The sequence below is a fragment of the Vigna umbellata genome, chromosome 1 (assembly GCF_029865625.1).
Source record: "Vigna umbellata cultivar VRB3 chromosome 1, Vumbellata_1.0, whole genome shotgun sequence".
Taxonomy (NCBI): domain Eukaryota; kingdom Viridiplantae; phylum Streptophyta; class Magnoliopsida; order Fabales; family Fabaceae; genus Vigna; species Vigna umbellata.
The window spans coordinates 3,009,757-3,032,875 of record NC_142165.1 but is presented as its reverse complement, the minus strand read 5'-3'; the positions used below and the strand labels follow the sequence as shown (position 1 = coordinate 3,032,875).

At 33.2% G+C, this 23,119-nt stretch overlaps 2 protein-coding genes across 4 annotated transcripts; both read right to left on the bottom strand.

Annotated features, from left to right (window-relative positions):
* Window positions 1-560: 560 nt before the first annotated feature.
* LOC148204410 (uncharacterized) lies at window positions 561-13,553 on the bottom strand. Of its 2 annotated transcripts, none has more exons than XM_088091683.1 (3): window positions 10,368-13,553; window positions 10,171-10,261; window positions 561-777 (listed from the first exon to the last, which is right to left on the bottom strand). In XM_088091683.1, the coding sequence occupies exon 1, from the start codon at window positions 13,430-13,432 to the stop codon at window positions 11,756-11,758; it is 1,677 nt and encodes a 558-aa protein (XP_087947809.1). In that variant the 5' UTR covers window positions 13,433-13,553; the 3' UTR covers window positions 561-777; window positions 10,171-10,261; window positions 10,368-11,755. The 2 variants fall into 2 exon arrangements, with proteins under 2 accessions (XP_087947809.1, XP_087947806.1); XM_088091680.1 differs by lacking the exon at window positions 561-777 and adding an exon at window positions 8,023-8,459.
* Window positions 13,554-13,711: 158 nt separating this feature from the next.
* On the bottom strand, window positions 13,712-19,888 carry LOC124823093 (gibberellin 2-beta-dioxygenase 6). Of its 2 annotated transcripts, XM_088091688.1 has the most exons (6): window positions 19,340-19,888; window positions 18,383-18,707; window positions 17,284-17,489; window positions 15,869-15,935; window positions 15,672-15,762; window positions 13,712-13,964 (listed from the first exon to the last, which is right to left on the bottom strand). In XM_088091688.1, the coding sequence occupies exons 1-6, from the start codon at window positions 19,798-19,800 to the stop codon at window positions 13,876-13,878; spliced, it is 1,239 nt and encodes a 412-aa protein (XP_087947814.1). In that variant the 5' UTR covers window positions 19,801-19,888; the 3' UTR covers window positions 13,712-13,875. The 2 variants fall into 2 exon arrangements, with proteins under 2 accessions (XP_087947814.1, XP_047151189.1); XM_047295233.2 differs by lacking the exons at window positions 13,712-13,964; window positions 15,672-15,762; window positions 15,869-15,935 and having other exon boundaries at window positions 17,088-17,489.
* Between the last annotated feature and the right edge of the window lie 3,231 nt (window positions 19,889-23,119).

Genomic DNA, 23,119 nt, shown 5'->3' with positions numbered 1-23,119 from the left:
CACAATTCCATGTTAAATGGATCCACTATAATTTTTTAAGCTAAGATGATATGTCCCACAAATTGTATTTCTGATATCTAGAACACACACTTTGACAGTTTGACATATAATTGTTTTTCCCTTAGGATGTTCAAGGGAGCCCTAAGATGTTCTACATGTTCCTTCCTAGTGCATGAGTAGATCAAAATATCATCTATGAACACCACCACAAACTTATCAAGAGATGGTCTGAAGATTTGATTTATATAATCCATGAAGATTGTCAAAGTATTGGTCACACCAAGAAGCATAATTAAGTACTCATATCGATACCAAACCTTGATCTAAAAGAAATATTTTACACATCCTATGCTTTAAACCGTATCTAATGGTAGCCTGAACACAAATTTATCTTAGAAAAGACAATTTCTCCTTGTTACTAATCCAAGAGGTTGTCAATTTTAGGAAGATCACACTTATTATTGATTGTTAGTTTGTTTAATTGTCTGTAGTCCACATATAGCCTGAAGCTACCATTATTTTTCTTCACTAATAGGACTAGTGCTTCCCATGGTGACACATTAGGTCAAATGTGTAACATCCCAATATCTCACATTGGATAATTCATATTATTACATTTACGGTAACATCCCGTAATCTCACACTTAAAAATTCACAGTTGATATACATATTTTAAACTCAGATTTCAACTATAAACTCCTAAGTATAACTTGAATCCTTCTAACTTATCTTCGATCTCTTTCTTCATTGGTATTGCTTCAGACGACATTCCTTCATCTGCTCCCGTATAATATCACGCATTATACGATCATCGCATTCACATGCACACACATGTAAGGGTGAGCTAACAATTCAATACAATAAACATACCTCGATATCAAACCATACTATGCTCACTATACCAGATCAAATTACATAAACAAATATGAGTTACACACTAAACCACATTGCATGCATCAATATATATCAAACACCAAATCAGAATGCATACACCAATATGCATCAATGCATACACCAATATGCATCAAACACCAAATCAGAATGCATACACCAATATGCATCATGCATACACCAATATGCATCGAACACCAAATCAGAATGCATACACCAATATGCATCACGTCCATCAATCCCAAAAGTCATACAAATCACATACATTCACATACTTTCCACATAAATCACATTATTATAATTCACAATCATGTTCAGATGCATAAATTCAAATCTAATAAAATCCAATTATTTCAGAAATCATACAAACTGAATATATTCCAACAAGATATATTACACAATAATTTAACAGTCCAAAATCTGTTCAATAGGATTTAAGTTAAAAACTTGTCGAGTAGACTTCCAGGAAAGAGAGGTGCGTCACAATGGACAACTTAAGTACCAAGTCTTTCCTTAGCCAAAGTGTTCCTCAAATAGTTTTTAACAAATTTCTTATTTACAGATTTAAAACAACAGCATATAATATTAACACCGAAATTTAATATAGATATCCAAAAATTGAATAGTGAATAGTAAAAAGTGAATAGTAAATAGTAAATAGTAAAAAAAAAAAATAATAAAAATAAATTTTCAGCATTAAGATTCCTTAGCATGGAAGAAATTAGTAGGTAGAAACTAAGATCAGATTTGGTGAGTAAATGATTAAAATATTATTTTTTAAATAATATTAAAATAATAAATAATATTAAAATATTAATGAATAGTAAATTTTTTTTTACCTATAAATAGCCATAGGAGGGAAGGGTATTTTGCACCAAAAAAAAAGAGGAATCAAGTGAGAGCTTGAGAAATTATTTTTTTTAAGAAAATCGAATAGTAAAAATTGAATAGTGAATAGTAAAAAGTGAATAGTAAATAGTAAATAGTAAAAAAAAAAAATAATAAAAATAAATTTTCAGCATTAAGATTCCTTAGCATGGAAGAAATTAGTAGGTAGAAACTAAGATCAGATTTGGTGAGTAAATGATTAAAATATTATTTTTTAAATAATATTAAAATAATAAATAATATTAAAATATTAATGAATAGTAAATTTTTTTTTACCTATAAATAGCCATAGGAGGGAAGGGTATTTTGCACCAAAAAAAAAGAGGAATCAAGTGAGAGCTTGAGAAATAGAGAAGAAAGAGTTAGGGAGAAATTTTTAGTTGCAAGAAGAGTAGAGGTTCTGAAGAATTTCAGGGAAACAAATTCGGAGTAGGAGATTAAGTCTGGAATAGAGGTAAGGGGAGCTAATCTTTCTTGTATATGATTTTATCCATGTTATGATAATGAATATGAGTTATGAGTATGTTAAAATTTTGGTAATGGTAGTTATCTATTCACTTATATAAATTTAGTTTTCATGATTATAATTTTCTTATTTTCAAGTTAGTATGGTAAAAATTTTCTTTTAATTATTTTGACCGTTGGATTTAGCTAAAATTTTAATATATGAATCTTAAGACCTATTTCTTCACTTTGACCGTTGGGATTTGTAATTAGAAGTCTGTACTTAGAGAAATAAATCCTGCATGTTTGAGTAAATTAATTACCCCTGTAGATCTATTACTGAGTCATCTCGGTAAAATATATATTACGACTTATTTGACCGTTAGATCAACTTGAAAATTTTATATATGATTCCTAAGATATATTAATACACTTTGACCGATCGGATTATAAATTGAAAGTCTATGTTTGGAGAAAATAATTTTTAAGTTTTGAAAAATCTGATGAACACTATATTTCTGTTCTTAAGTTATTATGGTAAACATTTCATATATATTTTATTTATCGTTAGATTGAGCCCAAAATTTAGTATGTAATTCATAAGACATATTAAGTCATTTTGACCGTTCAGATTTGTAATTAAATGTTTGTGCTTAGGGAAATTAGTTCCGCATTTTGAGTATAAGTGAAAACCACTTAAAATTCTGCACCTAATAATAACGAGGGCGGGGAGTGACGCCGGTGCAAGAAGCATGGTGCAGGGGGCACAGACAAGGAGCGGCTCCTGGCAGCTTCGGGTGGAAGGGGTACATGGATGAATCGAACATACACCGGAATGAGAGTGATTTGGAGACTGTATAGGTATGGGACTATACAGTTGAAGGATAGCTTAAAGGAATTGATTTGACTACTCATATCACCAAAATGCATTTGCTTTTCGGTAGCCTGACTCATAAGAACTCCATGGTTAAGCGTGCTTAGCCTGGAGCAATTCTGGGATGGGTGACCTTCTGGGAAGTTTTCCCGGAAAGTGTGCGAGTGAGGACAAAGCACACTGGAAAGCCTGGTGGTGGTCTGTGGGGGCAGTCAACGGTCCCTGTGAGTTGCCGGGACGTTACAGATGGTATCAGAGCCTAGCCTCTCCCAGTACGGTGTGGTTCGAGGACGAACCAAGCGGAAGCTGGTGGGCATGTGACACCCGGGCACGGAGACGAGGGCGGGGAGTGACGCCGGTGCAAGAAGCATGGTGCAGGGGGCACAGACAAGGAGCGGCTCCTGGCAGCTTCGGGTGGAAGGGGTACATGGATGAATCGAACATACACCGGAATGAGAGGGATTTGGAGATAGGTATGGGACTATACAGTTGAAGGATAGCTTAAAGGAATTGATTTGACTACTCATATCACCAAAATGCATTTGCTTTTCGGTAGCCTGACTCATAAGAACTCCATGCTCTTTCTCCAATAATTCTTCTTCTATTTGCTTCTTCAATTCACTCAACTCAACCAGGGCCATTCTCTGACAATGGTCTTGTTATAGGCACCAAGTCAATGAAAATCTCTACTTTTGTTTTTGGAGGTAATCCAATAACTTCCTGTAGACATACATCTATAAACTCACTCACTATAGGTATATCAATCCTCTAAACGTCACTTTGTACTTCTATCCAAGTCAAAATTGCATGTCCATGTGCCCTTTTTTAACTCATTCCTAATATGTTGCACAAATAACTATAACATCTCCTTTGATTCGGGAAATATCACTTTCTTTTAGTTGCAATCAATGAAGATGTTATTGCCAGATAGTCAATCCATCCCTATGATTACATTCAATCCTTGTAGAGGTATACAAATCAAATGTATTTTGAATTGATATCCCTCTACAATGACTAGAAACTCATAATAAACCAAAGATGTAGACATTTGATCAAAGGTTGGAGTGGCATAGTCAAACGATAACTCTCTCAGTGGTAATTTCAACTCATTCACACAATTTATTGATACAAATGAATGTGTTACCTCAAAATCTTATATAAAACTTGTCTAAGATCAAATTACTTGATCTAGACGCCTCTGCCTTAGTGATAATATACATTTTCCCTACTGCTTGTGACCTGTCACCCTTATTTCCACCCGGTTGTTGATGCAACAATGATCTAGCTAAAATGATTGACCTCTTATGGGATAATCTCTAGCATAATGTCCCTTCCTCTGACAAGTAAAACATACCACTACTCGTGCAAGTTGGGGAATATCCTACTTCAAATTAGGTTAACCACACTAAAAATAATAAACTCCCCTTGGTTGTTGTTATTGTGAAAAAAAAAAAGGATTGTTCCACCCCTCTAAATTAAAGACCTAAAATATGATTTATTCTTCTCTCCATACCTGAATTTAGTTTTTGAAGGTATTCCTACTTGAGATTTTGAGATTCTACAACTATTCTTTAAATTTTCCATTACACGCGTCTTTTCTACTAGAATTGAAAAGTCCTTAATAGTCATTGGTACAATTATCTCTCTAATATCCTATTTCAATCCATGCTAAAAACATTTGTACTTTCATGTCTCTGCCATGGGATATGTGTAAAAAAGGGTCAAATGTTTATACATAGTTTCATACTCTGTCACAAACATGTTTCCTTGTTCGAGTTTCATGAATTCAACCTCCTTTGTGTATCTTACATAGTCAGGGAAATACTTCTAGGAAATGTGTTTTAAAACTCTCTCATATGGTTACTTCACCCTTTGTTCTAAAATATGTTTCATACTTGCCCACCAAATTTCAAAATCTCTAGTGATCATGTATATAACATAGATAATCTCGTATCATCAGGATACTGAAAGGCGTAACAAATCCTCTCTATGTCTCTTACCTACTAGTTAACACAATTTAGGTTTGCCTTCCCATTGAACTTGGGAAGATTATGCCTAAAAAAATCTTCCAAACTTCATGAAGTTGATTATGGACGTTGTTGAAAAGAATTAGCTATTTCCCTTGTAACCTTTAGTTATTGCAAGGCAGCTAAGTGTTGATGTTGTGAGGTTTCAACTACTAACCTTACATTTTCTAACTAATGCAAGGTAACTTGTTGTTGTTGTGCCATGGAGGAACTTTGTTGTTGTAAGGTTGCAACCATGGTTTCTATTGCCCTTGCAAGATTAGGCATATCAAATATTGGAGGAGGAGTATGTAGTCTACATGCCATTTCTAAACACATAAAGAAATTGATTATGAATAAGCTAAAATCTCCCACTATATCTCTAGACCAATTTCAAACAAACACTCACAACATGCATAATGTTACACTAAGTAAACTAACTCAAGTGGTATAACATAAATTATATGATTATCTTTAAACCACTCACAAGTAAAAACATTTAAAATTAAGACAAGAATTCATCTTAGATGTCATCATGAGTGTGAAAACATTTATAATTAAGATAAGAATTCATCTCAGATGTAGTCATGAGTGTGCACTCTCATCACTTCATCAAGATTCTATCTTTTTTAATACTAGTGTTTTACTAACCAAATTAATAAAACTATACTTAATCAATCATACACATCACAAAAGCACAACAAACCCACAACCATGAAGTCATACTAAGAATTATGTGTTTTAATACTAAGAACGTAACAACCCTAATTAGAAAGAATTCTACCATTAGTTCCATCATCACATAATTTGTATAGGCTACGTGTATATCATACTTTTACACATACACTTTGTATAAACAAAACTCCCTATACCTTACAATTATTATCATATCATGAGTACATAACTACGTATATTTACATTATCACATATAAACAAATATAAACTTTGCAACCTCACTACTGATCCTCAATATCACTTGTAGAGTCCTCTACTCACGTATAATATATGATTATTGTAGGTGGATATCACAACACCATAAAGAAAAATAAAGGGTAAACTAGTGTAAATTAAGCAATACTATATATATAAATTTCATCATCAATCCAAAAGCCAACATTTTTTTTTCCTCAAACATACATAACCATTCTATAAGCAAGATCCATATTCTGAACATTTATCAAAATTTTCTCATCTTTGTCATAAAATTGATTCAACAATCAAAATTACAATATAGACATAATTCATCATCAACTTTGCAATCAATAGTTAAAACAAGAATCAAATATCTATTATGATACAACAATCACGACTTAAATATCTCAACACAACTCTCATGGCTTAGTCCTTATGGCTTAACCTTTATGGCTCAATCATAACATAAACATTTGACTATACTTTCGAAAGACCAGTGTTTTGAACAAACTCAAAGACTTTGTGCCTGTCATAACTCATTCCTACCTCTCAAAACTTCAAATTGGCACACCAATCCCTTTGGAGTATCTCACAACTAGATATCTTCCTTTACACAAGTTTGATACCAGCATAGTCAAGATAGTTTACTCCAAATCATGTTAATACATCACCTAACACCACATCAATTTAGTACTCCTTCCCAATGAGTAAATACATTCATCACATCCACATAACCATATAATCCATTCCAAACCAATTAAATTAACTAAACATGAACATTTCAAATTTGTTTATTTATAGTTAGAAAACCTTTAAATTTGCTCAATACCTTCGATATTTTTTTGCTCAACAAGTTATCTTGAGTGGCAGTCTCGCTTATTGAAAATCTAGATCATCGAACGAAAGCTAAACTATGACCTCTTTGCTTTTTATCTTGGCTCAAAAACACTTCAAGCGAGACACTCGCTCACCCAAACCAAATTTTACAAGGCTCACCCTAGCAAAAATTATTGGAACAATTTTTTTTCATTTACGTCCAATGACTTTGAGGTCTCATCCGATGATTATGCATAATTCAAAAAATATGTTCAGGTGTGATAGATTGTTCATTTGGTTTATTTGAACCATTTTGTTCATTTCCTATAACCAAATAGTTTTAGTTTAATGCAAAACTAGTTCGAACAATCCAAGTAACAATACTTACAAGATAGATAAATTTATTTAAATTATGTAGTTCAACTCAGTTAAAGCCAACACAAGCAAATCACTCTCACAAACTCATTTCAATATCACAATATATTCTTCATAAAAAATTTAAACAAATAGTATTAAATTTTACTACCCTTACTTCAAAATAAAGTATCTAAATCTAAAACTCTATTTCTGAACAGTCCAAGACACTCTCAACAACTAGAGATCTATTGCAAAAGTTCCAAACAAGACAAAATCAGTATAAAATAGAATGAGTTGAAAGGATCACTTTTTTTTTCTCTTGTCTTTACTTTACTACTTAAAACATAATTAAAATTTGAGAAGAAGAAATTAATGGAACAAATAAAAACTTACTCTGCAAAAACAGATAAACGGGAAATGATCCTTAACTCTCGAAATAGAGGAGTATTTGAAAAGAAAATTGAGTGAAGAGGCTGGAATAAAATATGGCTGGTTGAAGAAGGAATGGAATGGAAAAAGATACAAGCATACGCTGCATAGAACATTTCCCTTCTCTCCTTTTATTCTATTATAATATTATTATATTTTTATTCATTTTGACCATGTTAAACTTAGGCCCAAAAGAAGGTGAAGACTCACAATGTATGAGCGAGGGTACATTAGATCGAAAAAGATATAAAAAACCAAGAATACAAATTGCAATGGAGGAATACTGCAATCAAATGAAGATTGCATGATCATCTTTCAATGGAGATTTATTATATCTTCAAATGTATAATATTATAACTTTTATTTTAGATATGTTGCAATTCTTTCACATTCATTAAAATCACGCCAGTTAAACACATTGGATCAATATAATTAAATTTCTAAAACTATATTAAAGGAATTGTAACATCCCAAAATATAGTAATACCATAATTCAGAATTAATTACAATTAACAGTGAACAGTAAACAGTCTTAATATTAACAGTAAACCAAGGTTTAAAGCCTAACGGCTGGTGTACAATTAACGAGCGTATACCAGTGCAGAGAAAATAAAGCAGAACCACTTAAGGTTTCAGAGTTACAAATTTACAGCTTCAAAAATAACGGGAACTAATAACGAACGGTTTTACAAAATGATAACCGAACGTTCCAAAATGAGCTAAAATATATACAGTACTAAACTAAAGAGCGCTCTAAGGCTCGGCTTTAACTTCAACTTCCACCAGATTTTCATCCTCCAAATTTTCTTCTTCCAGCATGACTTCAAGGGATGCATCACCATCTGCTCACATCCACAACGGATGATCATTGCATTTTGACAAGACGGAAGCACATGGACAGTAGACAACACAAATGGAAAACGCAAGGGTAAGCTTATACTGTTTAATTAATACAACACACATACAGTTCGTAATTCGATTCACACACACATCAAGTAACTTGTTCATGTAATTTAACATAGAAAGATATATAAGACAGACCGTCCGGACTGTATGAACCGTGTAGCTACAGGCGTCCTTGCACCCGAGTGATGTAGTAACTGGGATACCCTCAACAGCTGCCACTCGAGGTTAATCCTTCGCCCCTGCTAAGTGAGGGATACGAAAGACCTCCTGCCATTCCCACACATGACTACTCCCTTCTATGTGAAGATGAGCATCACGGAATATCAGGATGGACCAAGCCAGCATTAGCTAACCATAGTCATACTTTACCAATTCAATCTTTCAATATATATATATATATGAGACGTTCCTCCCTGGAACGCTCGTCCAAAATCCAACATCATAAATTCAGTTCTCATAGTGTTCACACTTTAACTTATCATATTCCATCATCTTTTACATCATTAAGTTCAGGAGTCAAAAATAACGAACGCTCAATCCATTGAAGAAGTAGGACGAACGTCCAAATAAAGTTACTGGATACTCAGGGAAATATACAACAAACGAAATTTTCTATTTGGCCAGTTAGATGAACTGACTCGACTTGAAGTGTACTGGTGCTTAGAAAATATTTGTGATAAAAATATGAACCAGATTTAATACACAATGGATTGTCAAGAATACTTAGAATCATATCTGAAGATGGTTGCATAATGAAAACTAAGGCCAGAGATTTAACGGACGTACGGAGAATGAATGTCTAATACTTTAGAACGAACGCTATTTTATCAAATAATTATTCAATTAGTACGAACGCGAGGTATGAGACCAAGCGAGATTTAGAATGGACGCTCGTGATAAGACCGAACGCAATATTAAGAACGGACGTTCGACATAAGGCCGAACGCTATGAATGACGAATCGCTCGACATAAGGCCGAACAATATAAAGGACGAACGCTCGACATAAGGACGAACGCTATCAAAGACGAACGTTCAACAGAAGGCCGAACGCTATTTAGGACGAACGCTTCGGTATAAGACCGAGCGTTACTTATTCATAAAGTTTTAAATATTTAAATACTGCTGAGCTAGACGAACGCTCAGACATTCAATTTGGGACGCTCGTTCATGAACAGAATTCCTTCCAAATGAAAGAATCCCAATCTAAGTTACTTTACTGAAATGCCGAACGGTTTAAGACCGTACAGGGACGAACGTCATTTATCAGTGGGAAAGAATGAAATTTCAGATTTCTCAAACTTAGCAAAATTTTCCAGATTTCCAATTTATAACGTTATAACTTTCATTCCAGATTTAATTCATCTTAACATCATCATCATACAGATTTCAACATTTGACTCATTCCAACTATACAATCACCATACTCCATTTATACATGATCAGATCAACATGCATTTAATCAAAATCAAAAACAACATATAATACATACAATCAGTATTTGTTCATGACAGATTAAACCAACATCAGAAATCATATCAGATATCAGTAACCGTTCATAACAGCTCAAACATCAGACTTTACATACATGCAACTCATATCACAAAGAAATCAAGCAGTATGAATTAAACTTATAAGCTTCCCTTACCTGATCTAGCAGTGCACTTCCAAAGGCTTAGAGTTTCTCTCGTGCTCTCACGGCTTTCTATCAGAAATTCTCTCAACCACTTCAACTTAATCTAACACACCAAAACCGTAAACAGATCAGACTTCTAACTCACGCATGCAACCAGAATTTTGGTTTGCAGGAACTAAATAGATGAAGGTGCAGAGACGAGAACTTACCAGTTCAGTTCTCAGTTCTGTTCGGTTCAGAAGAATGCTCACGGTGCAGAGAGGTTTCCTACGGTGTCTGAAATGAGATTGGAGGAGATGAAGGTGAGTTATCTTAGAGAGAATATGAAAGAGTTCAGGGAGAATGGAGAGAAGATGGAAGGCCAGAATTTCTTGAGGAAGAAGAAGATTGCATGGAAGGAAGAGAAGTGTTTTCAGAGAAATTGTTTTTCTCTTCCTCGTCAAACGATGGTGCACTCACATACTGCCACCTGATTTCCACTACAGCTTTTGGAAGCTTCCAACGTGACAGATGGCATTAGTGCATGCAGAGAGGAAAAGAGTGGAATTTGACGTGGCACAGTGCATTTAAAAGTGTGATCAGAGAATGGATTTGTATATATTAATTTATCAGGTTTTCACATTCCCCCTAACTAAAAAAATTTTCGTCCTCGAAAATTCTAAAGCTTACCAGGGAATAGGTGAGGATACAATTTCTTCACAGCCTCTTCCACTTCCCATGTTGAGTCACCAGTCTTGGCATTCCACACCACTTTCACGAGATGAACATCTTTGCCTGTGTAGAGTCTGGTGCGGCTGTCTTCCACACAAACAGGTTGCATCTCCAGTGTCCGGTCTGGGCGAATTTGGATGTCTTCTAACTCCAGTACATGTGATGGATCAGCTATATACTTCCGGAGTTGTGAAACGTGAAAGACTGGATGAAGGTTGGACAGTTGAGGAGGTAAAGCCAGTTCATACGCCACTGATCCAATCTTCTTCAGAATCTGATAAGGTCCTACGTACTTTGGTGAAAGCTTCTTTGGACGAAGAATTCTTCCCACTCCAGTGATTGGATTCAGCCTTAGAAAAACATGATCACCAGCAGAGAACTCTAAGGGTCTTCTTCTCTTATCAGCATAAGATTTCTGCCTGCTTTGAGACGTTTTCAAACGTTCCTGGATTAGTTTCACCTTCTCGGTTGTTTGCTGGATCAAGTCAGGTCCGGTTAACACATTCTCGCCTTCTTGGAACCAACACAAAGGAGTTCTACACTTCCTTCCATAAAGAGCTTCAAACGGTGCCATTCCTATGCTTGCTTGAAAGCTGTTATTGTATGTGAATTCAACAAGCGGCAGAACTTCATCCCATACTCCCATATGATCTATAACGCAAGTCCTCAACAAGTCTTCAAGAGTCTGGATGGTTCGCTCAGATTGGCCATTCGTCTGAGGGTGATAAGCAGAACTCATTTGCAGTTTGCTTCCCAATTCTCCTTGCAGTGACTGCCAAAAACGAGATGTGAATCTCGTGTCCCGATCTGATATAATACTCGAAGGAACTCCATGCAGTCTAACAATCTCTCTAATGTACAATTTGGCCAAGTTTGTCATGGACATCTATAAATTAACAGCCAGGAAATGGGCGCTCTTAGTCAATCTATCCACAATTACCCAAATTGAATCATGGTTTCGGACTGTACGTGGCAGATGAGTCACGAAATCCATGGAGATGCTATCCCACTTCCATTCTGGAATCTCCAACGGCTGCAGCAATCCTCCTGGTCTTTGATGTTCAGCCTTGGCTCTTTGACAGGTTAAACAAGATGACACAAAACGTGCAATGTCACTCTTCATACCAGGCCACCAGAATGACAAACGAAGGTCCTGATACATCTTAGTCATGCCAGGATGCATGCTAAGACGGCTGTGATGTGCTTCCTCCAGGATGATCCGTTTCAGTTCGCCATCATTGGGAACGCACGTCCTACCAAGGTAACGTAGCATACCATCCGTCCCAGCATTAAACTCCTTGGCCTGATCTGTACCAAGCACGTTAAAAATTTTCACCAATTCTTCATCCTCACGTTGCTTCATCCAAATTCTGTCAAACACATCACTGGAAATTCTAAGATTACAGCACTTTATAACGTTCGCTCCTAAATCAAATTGTAATCTTAGATCTCTAAAACTCTCCACCAATTTCAGTTCCTTCACCATCATTGCAGAAACTCTTACGGCCTTCCTACTCAAGGCATCAGCCACCACATTAGCTTTTCCAGGATGATACAACAGTTCGAATTCATAATCCTTCAAGAATTCAAGCCACCTCCTTTGCCTCATATTTAATTCCTTTTGATCAAAGAGGTACTTGAGACTCTTGTGATCACTAAACACTTGAAACGTTGCACCATACAGATAATGTCTCCTTTGAACAGAACCTCCCCTGGACACAATTGGTCCCCTACTAACTTGTTGTTGCTTCTTGTGTCGTTCAGCTTCTGCCATATTTTTCTCCAAAACTTTGGCCCTCTCAACCATAGCAGGGAACGTTCTGATACACAAACTGGAAATCACAACCTTTAGATCACTGCGTAGACCGTTCTCAAATTTTCTGCACTGCCACTCCTCACTAGCGGCCATTGTATTGAAGCGAATCAAGTGTTTGAACTTGTTCGTATATTCAGAAACTGACATGCCCCCCTGAACCAGCTGTAAAAATTCAACCTCCTTTGCAAAACGGACACTATCAGGGAAGTACTCTTCATAAAATTTATTCCTGAAAACTTCCCACGTGACTGGTTGTTGAGTGTCCGTTAAGATGGCTCTAGCACTCGCCCACCAATGGCTTGCTTCTCCCGTCAACAAGTACTCAGTGTACGCTAAACGGTTCTCATCCGGACACCTCTTAGCATTGAAGATCCTCTCCATATCCCTTAGCCACTGGTCTGCCTCATCAGGAAGGCATTTCCCACTGAATTTAGCCGGATGATGTTGGAGGAAACTCTCCAAACTCCATTCAGCTGCAGGCTGGGCAGCGTTAGAAGAAGACGCTCCCGGGGTGTGTCTGGTAGCAGCTAAGATCTCCATCAATTGCCTTTGCGTGTTTTCAGAATTGACACGTGAGGCCTCCAAACCTTGCATAGCAGCTTGGTTTTGCTGCATCAGGGTGGCGTTCTGCTCCAGCAACGTTGTGTTTTGTTGATGTAGCCTTTCAACCACAGTTTCCAACAACCTAGTGTTGCTGGACGTATCGGACTCACTCGGTTGGGGAGGAGGAGGAAGTCTAGGCGCCATTAGTTCTCTGGATCAGAGAAAAACGAGCGTTAGTAAAGTTCAAGAGTTAAAACAATAACTCCTTAACACATAATAAGCACACAGCAAAAACGTAGTGCACTCATAACCTACAGTGTTCCTTAAAAGAACAAAACTGCTCTGATACCACTAATGTAACATCCCAAAATATAGTAATACCATAATTCAGAATTAATTACAATTAACAGTGAACAGTAAACAGTCTTAATATTAACAGTAAACCAAGGTTCAAAGCCTAACGGCTGGTGTACAATTAACGAGCGTATACCAGTGCAGAGAAAATAAAGCAGAACCACTTAAGGTTTCAGAGTTACAAATTTACAGCTTCAAAAATAACGGGAACTAATAACGAACGGTTTTACAAAATGATAACCGAACGTTCCAAAATGAGCTAAAATATATACAGTACTAAACTAAAGAGCGCTCTAAGGCTCGGCTTTAACTTCAACTTCCACCAGATTTTCATCCTCCAAATTTTCTTCTTCCAGCATGACTTCAAGGGATGCATCACCATCTGCTCACATCCACAACGGATGATCATTGCATTTTGACAAGACGGAAGCACATGGACAGTAGACAACACAAATGGAAAACGCAAGGGTAAGCTTATACTGTTTAATTAATACAACACACATACAGTTCGTAATTCGATTCACACACACATCAAGTAACTTGTTCATGTAATTTAACATAGAAAGATATATAAGACAGACCGTCTGGACTGTATGAACCGTGTAGCTACAGGCGTCCTTGCACCCGAGTGATGTAGTAACTGGGATACCCTCAACAGCTGCCACTCGAGGTTAATCCTTCGCCCCTGCTAAGTGAGGGATACGAAAGACCTCCTGCCATTCCCACACATGACTACTCCCTTCTATGTGAAGATGAGCATCACGGAATATCAGGATGGACCAAGCCAGCATTAGCTAACCATAGTCATACTTTACCAATTCAATCTTTCAATATATATATATGAGACGTTCCTCCCTGGAACGCTCGTCCAAAATCCAACATCATAAATTCAGTTCTCATAGTGTTCACACTTTAACTTATCATATTCCATCATCTTTTACATCATTAAGTTCAGGAGTCAAAAATAACGAACGCTCAATCCATTGAAGAAGTAGGACGAACGTCCAAATAAAGTTACTGGATACTCAGGGAAATATACAACAAACGAAATTTTCTATTTGGCCAGTTAGATGAACTGACTCGACTTGAAGTGTACTGGTGCTTAGAAAATATTTGTGATAAAAATATGAACCAGATTTAATACACAATGGATTGTCAAGAATACTTAGAATCATATCTGAAGATGGTTGCATAATGAAAACTAAGGCCAGAGATTTAACGGACGTACGGAGAATGAATGTCTAATACTTTAGAACGAACGCTATTTTATCAAATAATTATTCAATTAGTACGAACGCGAGGTATGAGACCAAGCGAGATTTAGAATGGACGCTCGTGATAAGGCCGAACGCAATATTAAGAACGGACGTTCGACATAAGGCCGAACGCTATGAATGACGAATCGCTCGACATAAGGCCGAACAATATAAAGGACGAACGCTCGACATAAGGACGAACGCTATCAAAGAAGAACGTTCAACAGAAGGCCGAACGCTATTTAGGACGAACGCTTCGGTATAAGACCGAGCGTTACTTATTCATAAAGTTTTAAATATTTAAATACTGCTGAGCTAGACGAACGCTCAGACATTCAATTTGGGACGCTCGTTCATGAACAAAATTCCTTCCAAATGAAAGAATCCCAATCTAAGTTACTTTACTGAAATGCCGAACGGTTTAAGACCGTACAGGGACGAACGTCATTTATCAGTGGGAAAGAATGAAATTTCAGATTTCTCAAACTTAGCAAAATTTTCCAGATTTCCAATTTATAACGTTATAACTTTCATTCCAGATTTAATTCATCTTAACATCATCATCATACAGATTTCAACATTTGACTCATTCCAACTATACAATCACCATACTCCATTTATACATGATCAGATCAACATGCATTTAATCAAAATCAAAAACAACATATAATACATACAATCAGTATTTGTTCATGACAGATTAAACCAACATCAGAAATCATATCAGATATCAGTAACCGTTCATAACAGCTCAAACATCAGACTTTACATACATGCAACTCATATCACAAAGAAATCAAGCAGTATGAATTAAACTTATAAGCTTCCCTTACCTGATCTAGCAGTGCACTTCCAAAGGCTTAGAGTTTCTCTCGTGCTCTCACGGCTTTCTATCAGAAATTCTCTCAACCACTTCAACTTAATCTAACACACCAAAACCGTAAACAGATCAGACTTCTAACTCACGCATGCAACCAGAATTTTGGTTTGCAGGAACTAAATAGATGAAGGTGCAGAGACGAGAACTTACCAGTTCAGTTCTCAGTTCTGTTCGGTTCAGAAGAATGCTCACGGTGCAGAGAGGTTTCCTACGGTGTCTGAAATGAGATTGGAGGAGATGAAGGTGAGTTATCTTAGAGAGAATATGAAAGAGTTCAGGGAGAATGCAGAGAAGATGGAAGGCCAGAATTTCTTGAGGAAGAAGAAGATTGCATGGAAGGAAGAGAAGTGTTTTCAGAGAAATTGTTTTTCTCTTCCTCGTCAAACGATGGTGCACTCACATACTGCCACCTGATTTCCACTACAGCTTTTGGAAGCTTCCAACGTGACAGATGGCATTAGTGCATGCAGAGAGGAAAAGAGTGGAATTTGACGTGGCACAGTGCATTTAAAAGTGTGATCAGAGAATGGATTTGTATATATTAATTTATCAGGTTTTCACAGGAATCATTTGATTTTTTTTAATGACTGAAATAAATGAGTTCTATGAGTTTATAGACATTAGTTTTATAAAATATTTCGACACTGTTAAAATAACCTTTCAAACTACTTTTTACAAAAAATAATAAAAAATATGCAAAAAAACTGATAAATGGCATAAAACTTTGGAAAAAACAAAGAAATGCTTTTTAAGATATCAATAAGAAATTACCAGAAAAAAATTAAAGATTTAAAATAAAACCATAAATTCTGATAAAAATATTTTTTTTATTTGTTATTTTCTCGCTATAGCCATTATAGTTTTTTTCAAGTAGAAAGTATATTTTGGTATATCTTGATAGTCTCTACTATAAGTACTTTATCGAAGAACACTTTGCGTAACTTCTCTTTATATATTCACGATTGATCATTATCAATTGAGACCTTTAGCCTATTTTTAAACTTTCTATAGAAAAAGAAAAGAAAAGAAATTCAGATGTTAATAAATAAACTTTAAATTTAATTAAATCTCACATAACCAACTTATAAAATAAGATACCGGTGACATAATATATTCAAAAAAATAACAAATTTTATTTAAATATGATTTAATATATGATAAAAAATAGATTTTAAATTTAATTCAATTTCATGAATCAACTCATAAAATGAAATTTATATAAACTTATATATTATAAATTAATGTGAAAATTCTAATAACAGCAATCCTATTGTATTTTTTTTCACATATATTTGGTATTTTATAATGATTTCGTTAATTTTCTTTTAGATTCTTCGATGTAACTTTTCTATAAATAATACATAGTTAATAAAAATAAATAAATTAAACTACTCCAATCAATCAACTTATATTTTTCAATATATTTGTTTTATGTAATAACATGAGAAAATAAAGTAAAATATATTTGAAAGAAATTGTTTATAAGTAATATTTTAATAACAATAAATGAATTCAACAAAATGTGTTGATTGTTTTAATTCAAAGGATGAGGAGTGTGTTGAAACCTTGGAAGGCCAACTTTGTGACCGACAGTTTTGATGTCTTGTTGAACTTTTGCCCTAAATTCTTTGTAAGTGAAGGGTCTGTACTTGGAACTCTCAATCTGGAGGTCTTCATTAGGGAACACAAAATAGCATAGTGAGATCCTTTCTCTCTCATTGTTTAGCTTCACTCTGTGCGTCACACTTTTGTATATGTCATCACTTATTGCCTAAACAAAAACATTATCCCTTATAATACCAATAAATTATACACATTGCATCATAAAATATCATTTATGATATATCTATTGTTTCATTTTATCCTTTTGAATATTATTTTAAAATATTTCTGTAATAAAAAATGACATTAATTTGTCTTTGCTTTGTCAATAATTTCTTTATTATTATTAGGAATTTAAAAACTATTATATGACTATAAGAAAATTATTAAACAATAATCAATTTTAAAGACATAAAGTAATTAATTATTATATTGACTAATTTAGATATTATCAAGATTTTCATTACTATTAATATTTAAATTAATGTTTGAGTTAAAAATTAATTTATAATTTTATTTGTTTAATTATAAATTTAGATTTTATATTTAGATTTTTTCTGTTTTTGGTTTAATTGAGTTTCTATTTTATGTAATGTATATATCACATGTTAAAATATAAGAAAATCTATATCATTTTTTATCTTGAAATCTTTTTGATTTTGGCATTAAAATAAAATTTAATCATTAAAATAAAATTATCTAAATTTTGACATGCGATAAATTTTGACACATAATATTTTCAAAAAGTGTCAAAATAAATTTAATGAAAAAAATTCACCATAAATATATTTTAAAAAATAAAAACTTAATTCGATGTTTTCTAAAAAAACTATAGAGTCAATTTAGAAAAAATTAAACATTAAGACATAAATGAATCAAATATCTAAATATAAAGAATAAGGTATTAATTAAACCTAATTTTATTTTAACTGCATCCTTTTTATTCTTAAAATAGTTTAATAACATAAAAGGAAGGAAAAAAATATTAACCCATTTTAAGATTAAAAGGATATAAATGCATAAAGAATTAAAAAACTAAATTATATAATAATAAAATTTGACCTGCATCATGTCTCCAAGGTTGACGATGAGTGTGTTGGAAACGGGTTTAACAGTGAGCCATTGATGATCTTTGAGGAGCTCAAGTCCACTGACTTCATTTTCTTGGCTCAATATAGACAATACAGAGCTATCTGTGTGCACCTCCATGCCCAAACCAAGGTTAGAGTTTGAGCACTTTGGATAACGATAAATACGCATAATTCCTGTGCTTTCTGCTACGTAAGAACTTGATGCTTCAATGTTCAGGTCAAGGTTCTTCACCATAGCTTCGAATAATTTTCTACCAATTCTGCTCAAATGTTCTCCATATTCCACCACCGAATCTCTTCCCAACCACAACATGCCAAAATACATATCAGACAAAACATCATCATATTCCAAAATTTATATAAAACAATAATTTTTAATATTTGAAATACATATAAAAGTTTAAATAAAATATATACTCAAACTGAAATTTTAAAGTTTACTAATAACCATTAGAAATAAAAGTTCATATATGTAAAACAAATTTGATAATTTATTACTTTTTTTTTATTGAACCAGTTTTTTCACCGATTTAATCTTGCAGCATAACCAAAAATTGGGCTACAAAACATGATTCTTTTTTATCAGCTTGGTTACAAAAGAACAACATGAAACAGAAAGTAAAAATTGTTTCATGATTGAATGAACACTGATACGAGGAAAATGGGTGCTTTTTACGACAAGAGGCTAACTATCATGTGTAGAGAACGAGGATAAATTCTGATGGGACCTAGATTTGATAGTTAAAAACTGTAGCATGCATGGCTCTTAATACAGAGTAAAATATCCCCGAATACTTAACTTTTTTGCTGTAAATTAAAAACTTTGAATATGTGAAAGAAGGAACATGAACCGATCTAAATCATCACCTACTAACATCGTTTATCCACATTGCAAACGAGGGAGAAAGAAGAGAATGAAGTCGTTTACCTGAAAGAGTGAAGCTGAGGAAGTTGAGGTTGAAATTGGGAGAGTTGAGGCAGAGGCATGTTGAAACCTTCGACCCAATTGATGTTTTGAGGGGCAGTTGTTAGGGGTGCCCCAGACGAAGTAAGGGCAGGGGTGCCCCAAAAGTAAGTCACAGGGTTGTCACCATTACATGAGGCTTGTTTGGACTCAAAGGAAAGAGAGAAGAGTTGTTTGGCTTGGTCTTGAAGTTGGGTCAACAGGGTTGATGGAACTCCATGGTTAACCAAACGGAACAACCCCCAATGCTTGCAAGCCTCTTCAAGGACCTTCTGCATATTCATGTCATGGCTTAAGCGTTCAAGATCTATGACTGGTAGTGGATCCGGGTCCGACTCCTGGATCGGGTCGCCGCCGTCTGCAGGGTGCTGGCGGGGGTGGCTAAGGTGGCGGAGAATGGGAGGGTAGGACTCCAAGTTGTTCATTTTCTTAGTTTATAGGTAAAGGGAGATGGGAATAGAGATCATGAAAAGCACGTTTGTTCAGAGAGAATCACTTTTGGAGAATTCTAGATCTGTTTTGCTACATAATTATATAATGTATGGGGATAAAATATTATAAGAGAGTGTCTGAGAAAAACTTTTCAAGTGATATCGATTAGTGCGAGAAGTGTAAATATGAGCACGTTAAAATTATTGAGTTTGATTGTGTATTTAATTTAGAACTTTATGTGAATTTTTTCCTATTTAATCAAAGATAATGCGATGTTTGTAATTAAGTATCGAGTATATAATATAAATGATTATATTTTACGATAAAAAAACCTTTAGTTTTTATTCAATTTTTTGTTTCTTATATTAATTGACAACTTCACATAAGATTAGTTGTATTATATCCATATATACCTGATTTCTTTAAGGAAAATCTCTGGGTTTAATTAATTACTTAAAAAAATCATTTAAGTTATTTTAAAGGGATAAGAAGAAATTAAAATTCATTAACCTCTCTAAATAGTATTTGAATAAGCAATTTTAAGGCATGGATTTTTATATTTTTATGAAAACTAATATATAGGTTTATGTTAGTTTGTGTGTTTATTAGAAGAGAATTAGAGATGGAGGAAAAAATAATAAATACTTTTAAGTTTATAATTAAATTTTAAATAAAATCAATCTTAAAAATAATTTATATGTTTAGAAAGTCAATATGATTATAAAAATAATAAAAATAGTAGACTTTGTAAAAGTATAGAGGATAAAACATGTGTAAAAATATAGTAGATTTATTAAAAGTAAATAGGAATATAGAAATATGTAAAGTTGACTTAGTAAAAATATAAATTAGTATATGAATAGATTTATGTATGTGAATTGTGGATGGGAATTCAAGTGAGACTAAATTTCACATTGGATAGAAATGAGAAAGTGGAGCACCATATAAAGGTAAAGACCCATTAACCCACTGTCTTAAGGTTTTTGGTAGAGAGAGATGTTAATTCTTTATGTGGTTGGTTTCAAAGCATTAGTCCTCATACATGGTCTTACAAATTTGCAAACAGTCGCCCAGGCCTGATCACTGTGACCCCCTTTGTGAGGAGGCACCCCTTCTCCCGAAGTTATGGGACTATATTTTGTCAGTTCCTTAAAGAGAGTTTAAGGTTTTGGGTAAAGAGAGATAAATATGAATTCTTAGACTCATTACGATATCTCATTTAATATTTTTTGTTATACTCATTTAATCAATATATGGATAGACTCGTTTAATGTGCTAGACTTGTGTAATGTTTTTTGTTATACTCATCTAATCAATGTATGAATAGACTCGTCCAATGTGCATTACAAGATTCATTTAAGTAGTAAATGAACATACTTGTTTAATATTTATTAATATATATGTCTGATTTATTTGTTGAAAGATTTGTCTAATGTATATTGCTAGTGTCATCTAATATGTATTGTTAGACTCGTTTAATCAATACATTGACAATCTTGTCTAATGTTTCTTTGTTTTGCTCATCTAATCAATGTATTTCTAAACTTGTTTGATAATTTTTGTTACACTCTTCTAATCAACGTATGAAATAACTTGTCTAATATTTTTTTGTTATACTCATCTAATTATTGTATGAAAAATCTCTATGTAATTTTTTTGCTATATTCTTCTAACCAATGTATGAAAAGATTTGTCTGATGTGTATAGTTAGACTCGTTTAATCAATACATTGATAAACTCACATAGTATGTATTGCTAGACTTGTTTAATCAGTATAAGAATACATTCGTATAATGGGTATTGCTAGACTCATCTAATAAGTGTATATTCAGACTCATGTAATGTGTATTGCAAGACTCGTCTAATTAGTGAGTTGACAAACTTGTCTAATGTTAATAAACTCGTCTAGTTTGTTTATAGACAAACTTGTCTAATGTATATTGTTAGACTTGTATAATCAATGTATAAACATATTCGTCTAGTGTTTATTACTAGAATCGTTTGATTAATGTATGGATATGATCGTCCAATTAGTGTATATGCAGACTCATTTAATTATATTGCAAGACTTGTTTAACCAATGAATAAATTCATCTATTGTGTATTAATAGACTCTGTATGATTTTCGTATGGACAAACAAACTTGTGCAAAGTATATTTTCGGACTTGTCTTATTAGTGCAAGTTAAACTCATTTAATATTTGTTGCTAGACTTATTTAATTACTGTAAGGATAGACTCCTTTAATGGGTATTCATTGACCTGTCTAATCAATGTGTGAAATAGTTCATCTAATACTTTTTACTATACTTGTTTAGTAATTGTATGGACAAATGCATCTAATATATATTGTTAAACCTTTCTAATCACTACATCGACAAACTCATTTAATATTTTTTTATACCCATCTAATCAATGTGTGAAATGTCTCATATAATGATTTTTTATTATACTCATCTAATTAATGTATGAAAAAACTCTTTTATTGTGTATTATTAGACTCCTCTAATCAATGTATGTGATGTTTTGTTATATTTCTCTAGTATGTGTTGCTAGACTTGTCTAATCAATACATGTCTAATATATATTTGTAGACTCAAGTAATGATTGTATAAATACATTAGTGGTATATTTTAAAACGATTAATTTGTTATTTTCAGTTTTTTGTTTTGATTTTAATAAAGTCTATAAGCTCTACATTTTCAAGTTAAAAATAGTAAAAAATTATTCAAATAATAAAAACAAAATTTATAATCTTAAGAAGTATGATTTTATTATTACAAAATATCTAATTTAAACCTTTGGAATAAATTATTAAGTACAATGGTTTAATTTATTCTGTTACAAATATAAGTAGTTAAAACTTTATATCAATTTTTATGTACATACTAAACATATGAAAAATATTCAACAATAAAAATATTTATATTATAAATTAAGATAATAAAAGATAAATGTGATTTGTTTAAGACAAAATGTTACATTAAAATTTATTTTATATTATAATGTAAACTATTTGTATTATTAATAAATATATATTACTTTTTAAATAATATTATTTTAAAAAATAAAAGTAAAATATTTTTTTTTAATTTTATTTCATTAAATGATCAAATAAATAAAAGTCACAATGATAAAATTAAAAATGAAAAAAATAGTATAAAAAAGTTTAATACTTTAAATATGTCATCTTTATTTAATGATTTTTGTTATATTGTTGTTAATTAACTATTTAAAAAAAATCTTATATTTAAGTTATTTTAAAGGGATAACTAGAAATTAAAGTCTTTAAATAAGAAGTTTTGATACATAG

Coding starts and splice junctions, on each gene's coding strand:
- LOC124823093 (XM_088091688.1), bottom strand. CDS start 19,800: ATGAACAACTTGGAGTCCTACCCTCCCATTCTCCGCCACCTTAGCCAC. Junction 15,936..17,283: donor CACAAAGTTGGCCTTCCAAG/GTTTCAACACAC, acceptor ATCTCATTTCAG/ACACCGTAGGAAACCTCTCT. Junction 13,965..15,671: donor GAAGTGCACTGCTAGATCAG/GTAAGGGAAGCT, acceptor GGATGTGAGCAG/ATGGTGATGCATCCCTTGAA.
- LOC148204410 (XM_088091683.1), bottom strand. CDS start 13,432: ATGGCGCCTAGACTTCCTCCTCCTCCCCAACCGAGTGAGTCCGATACG.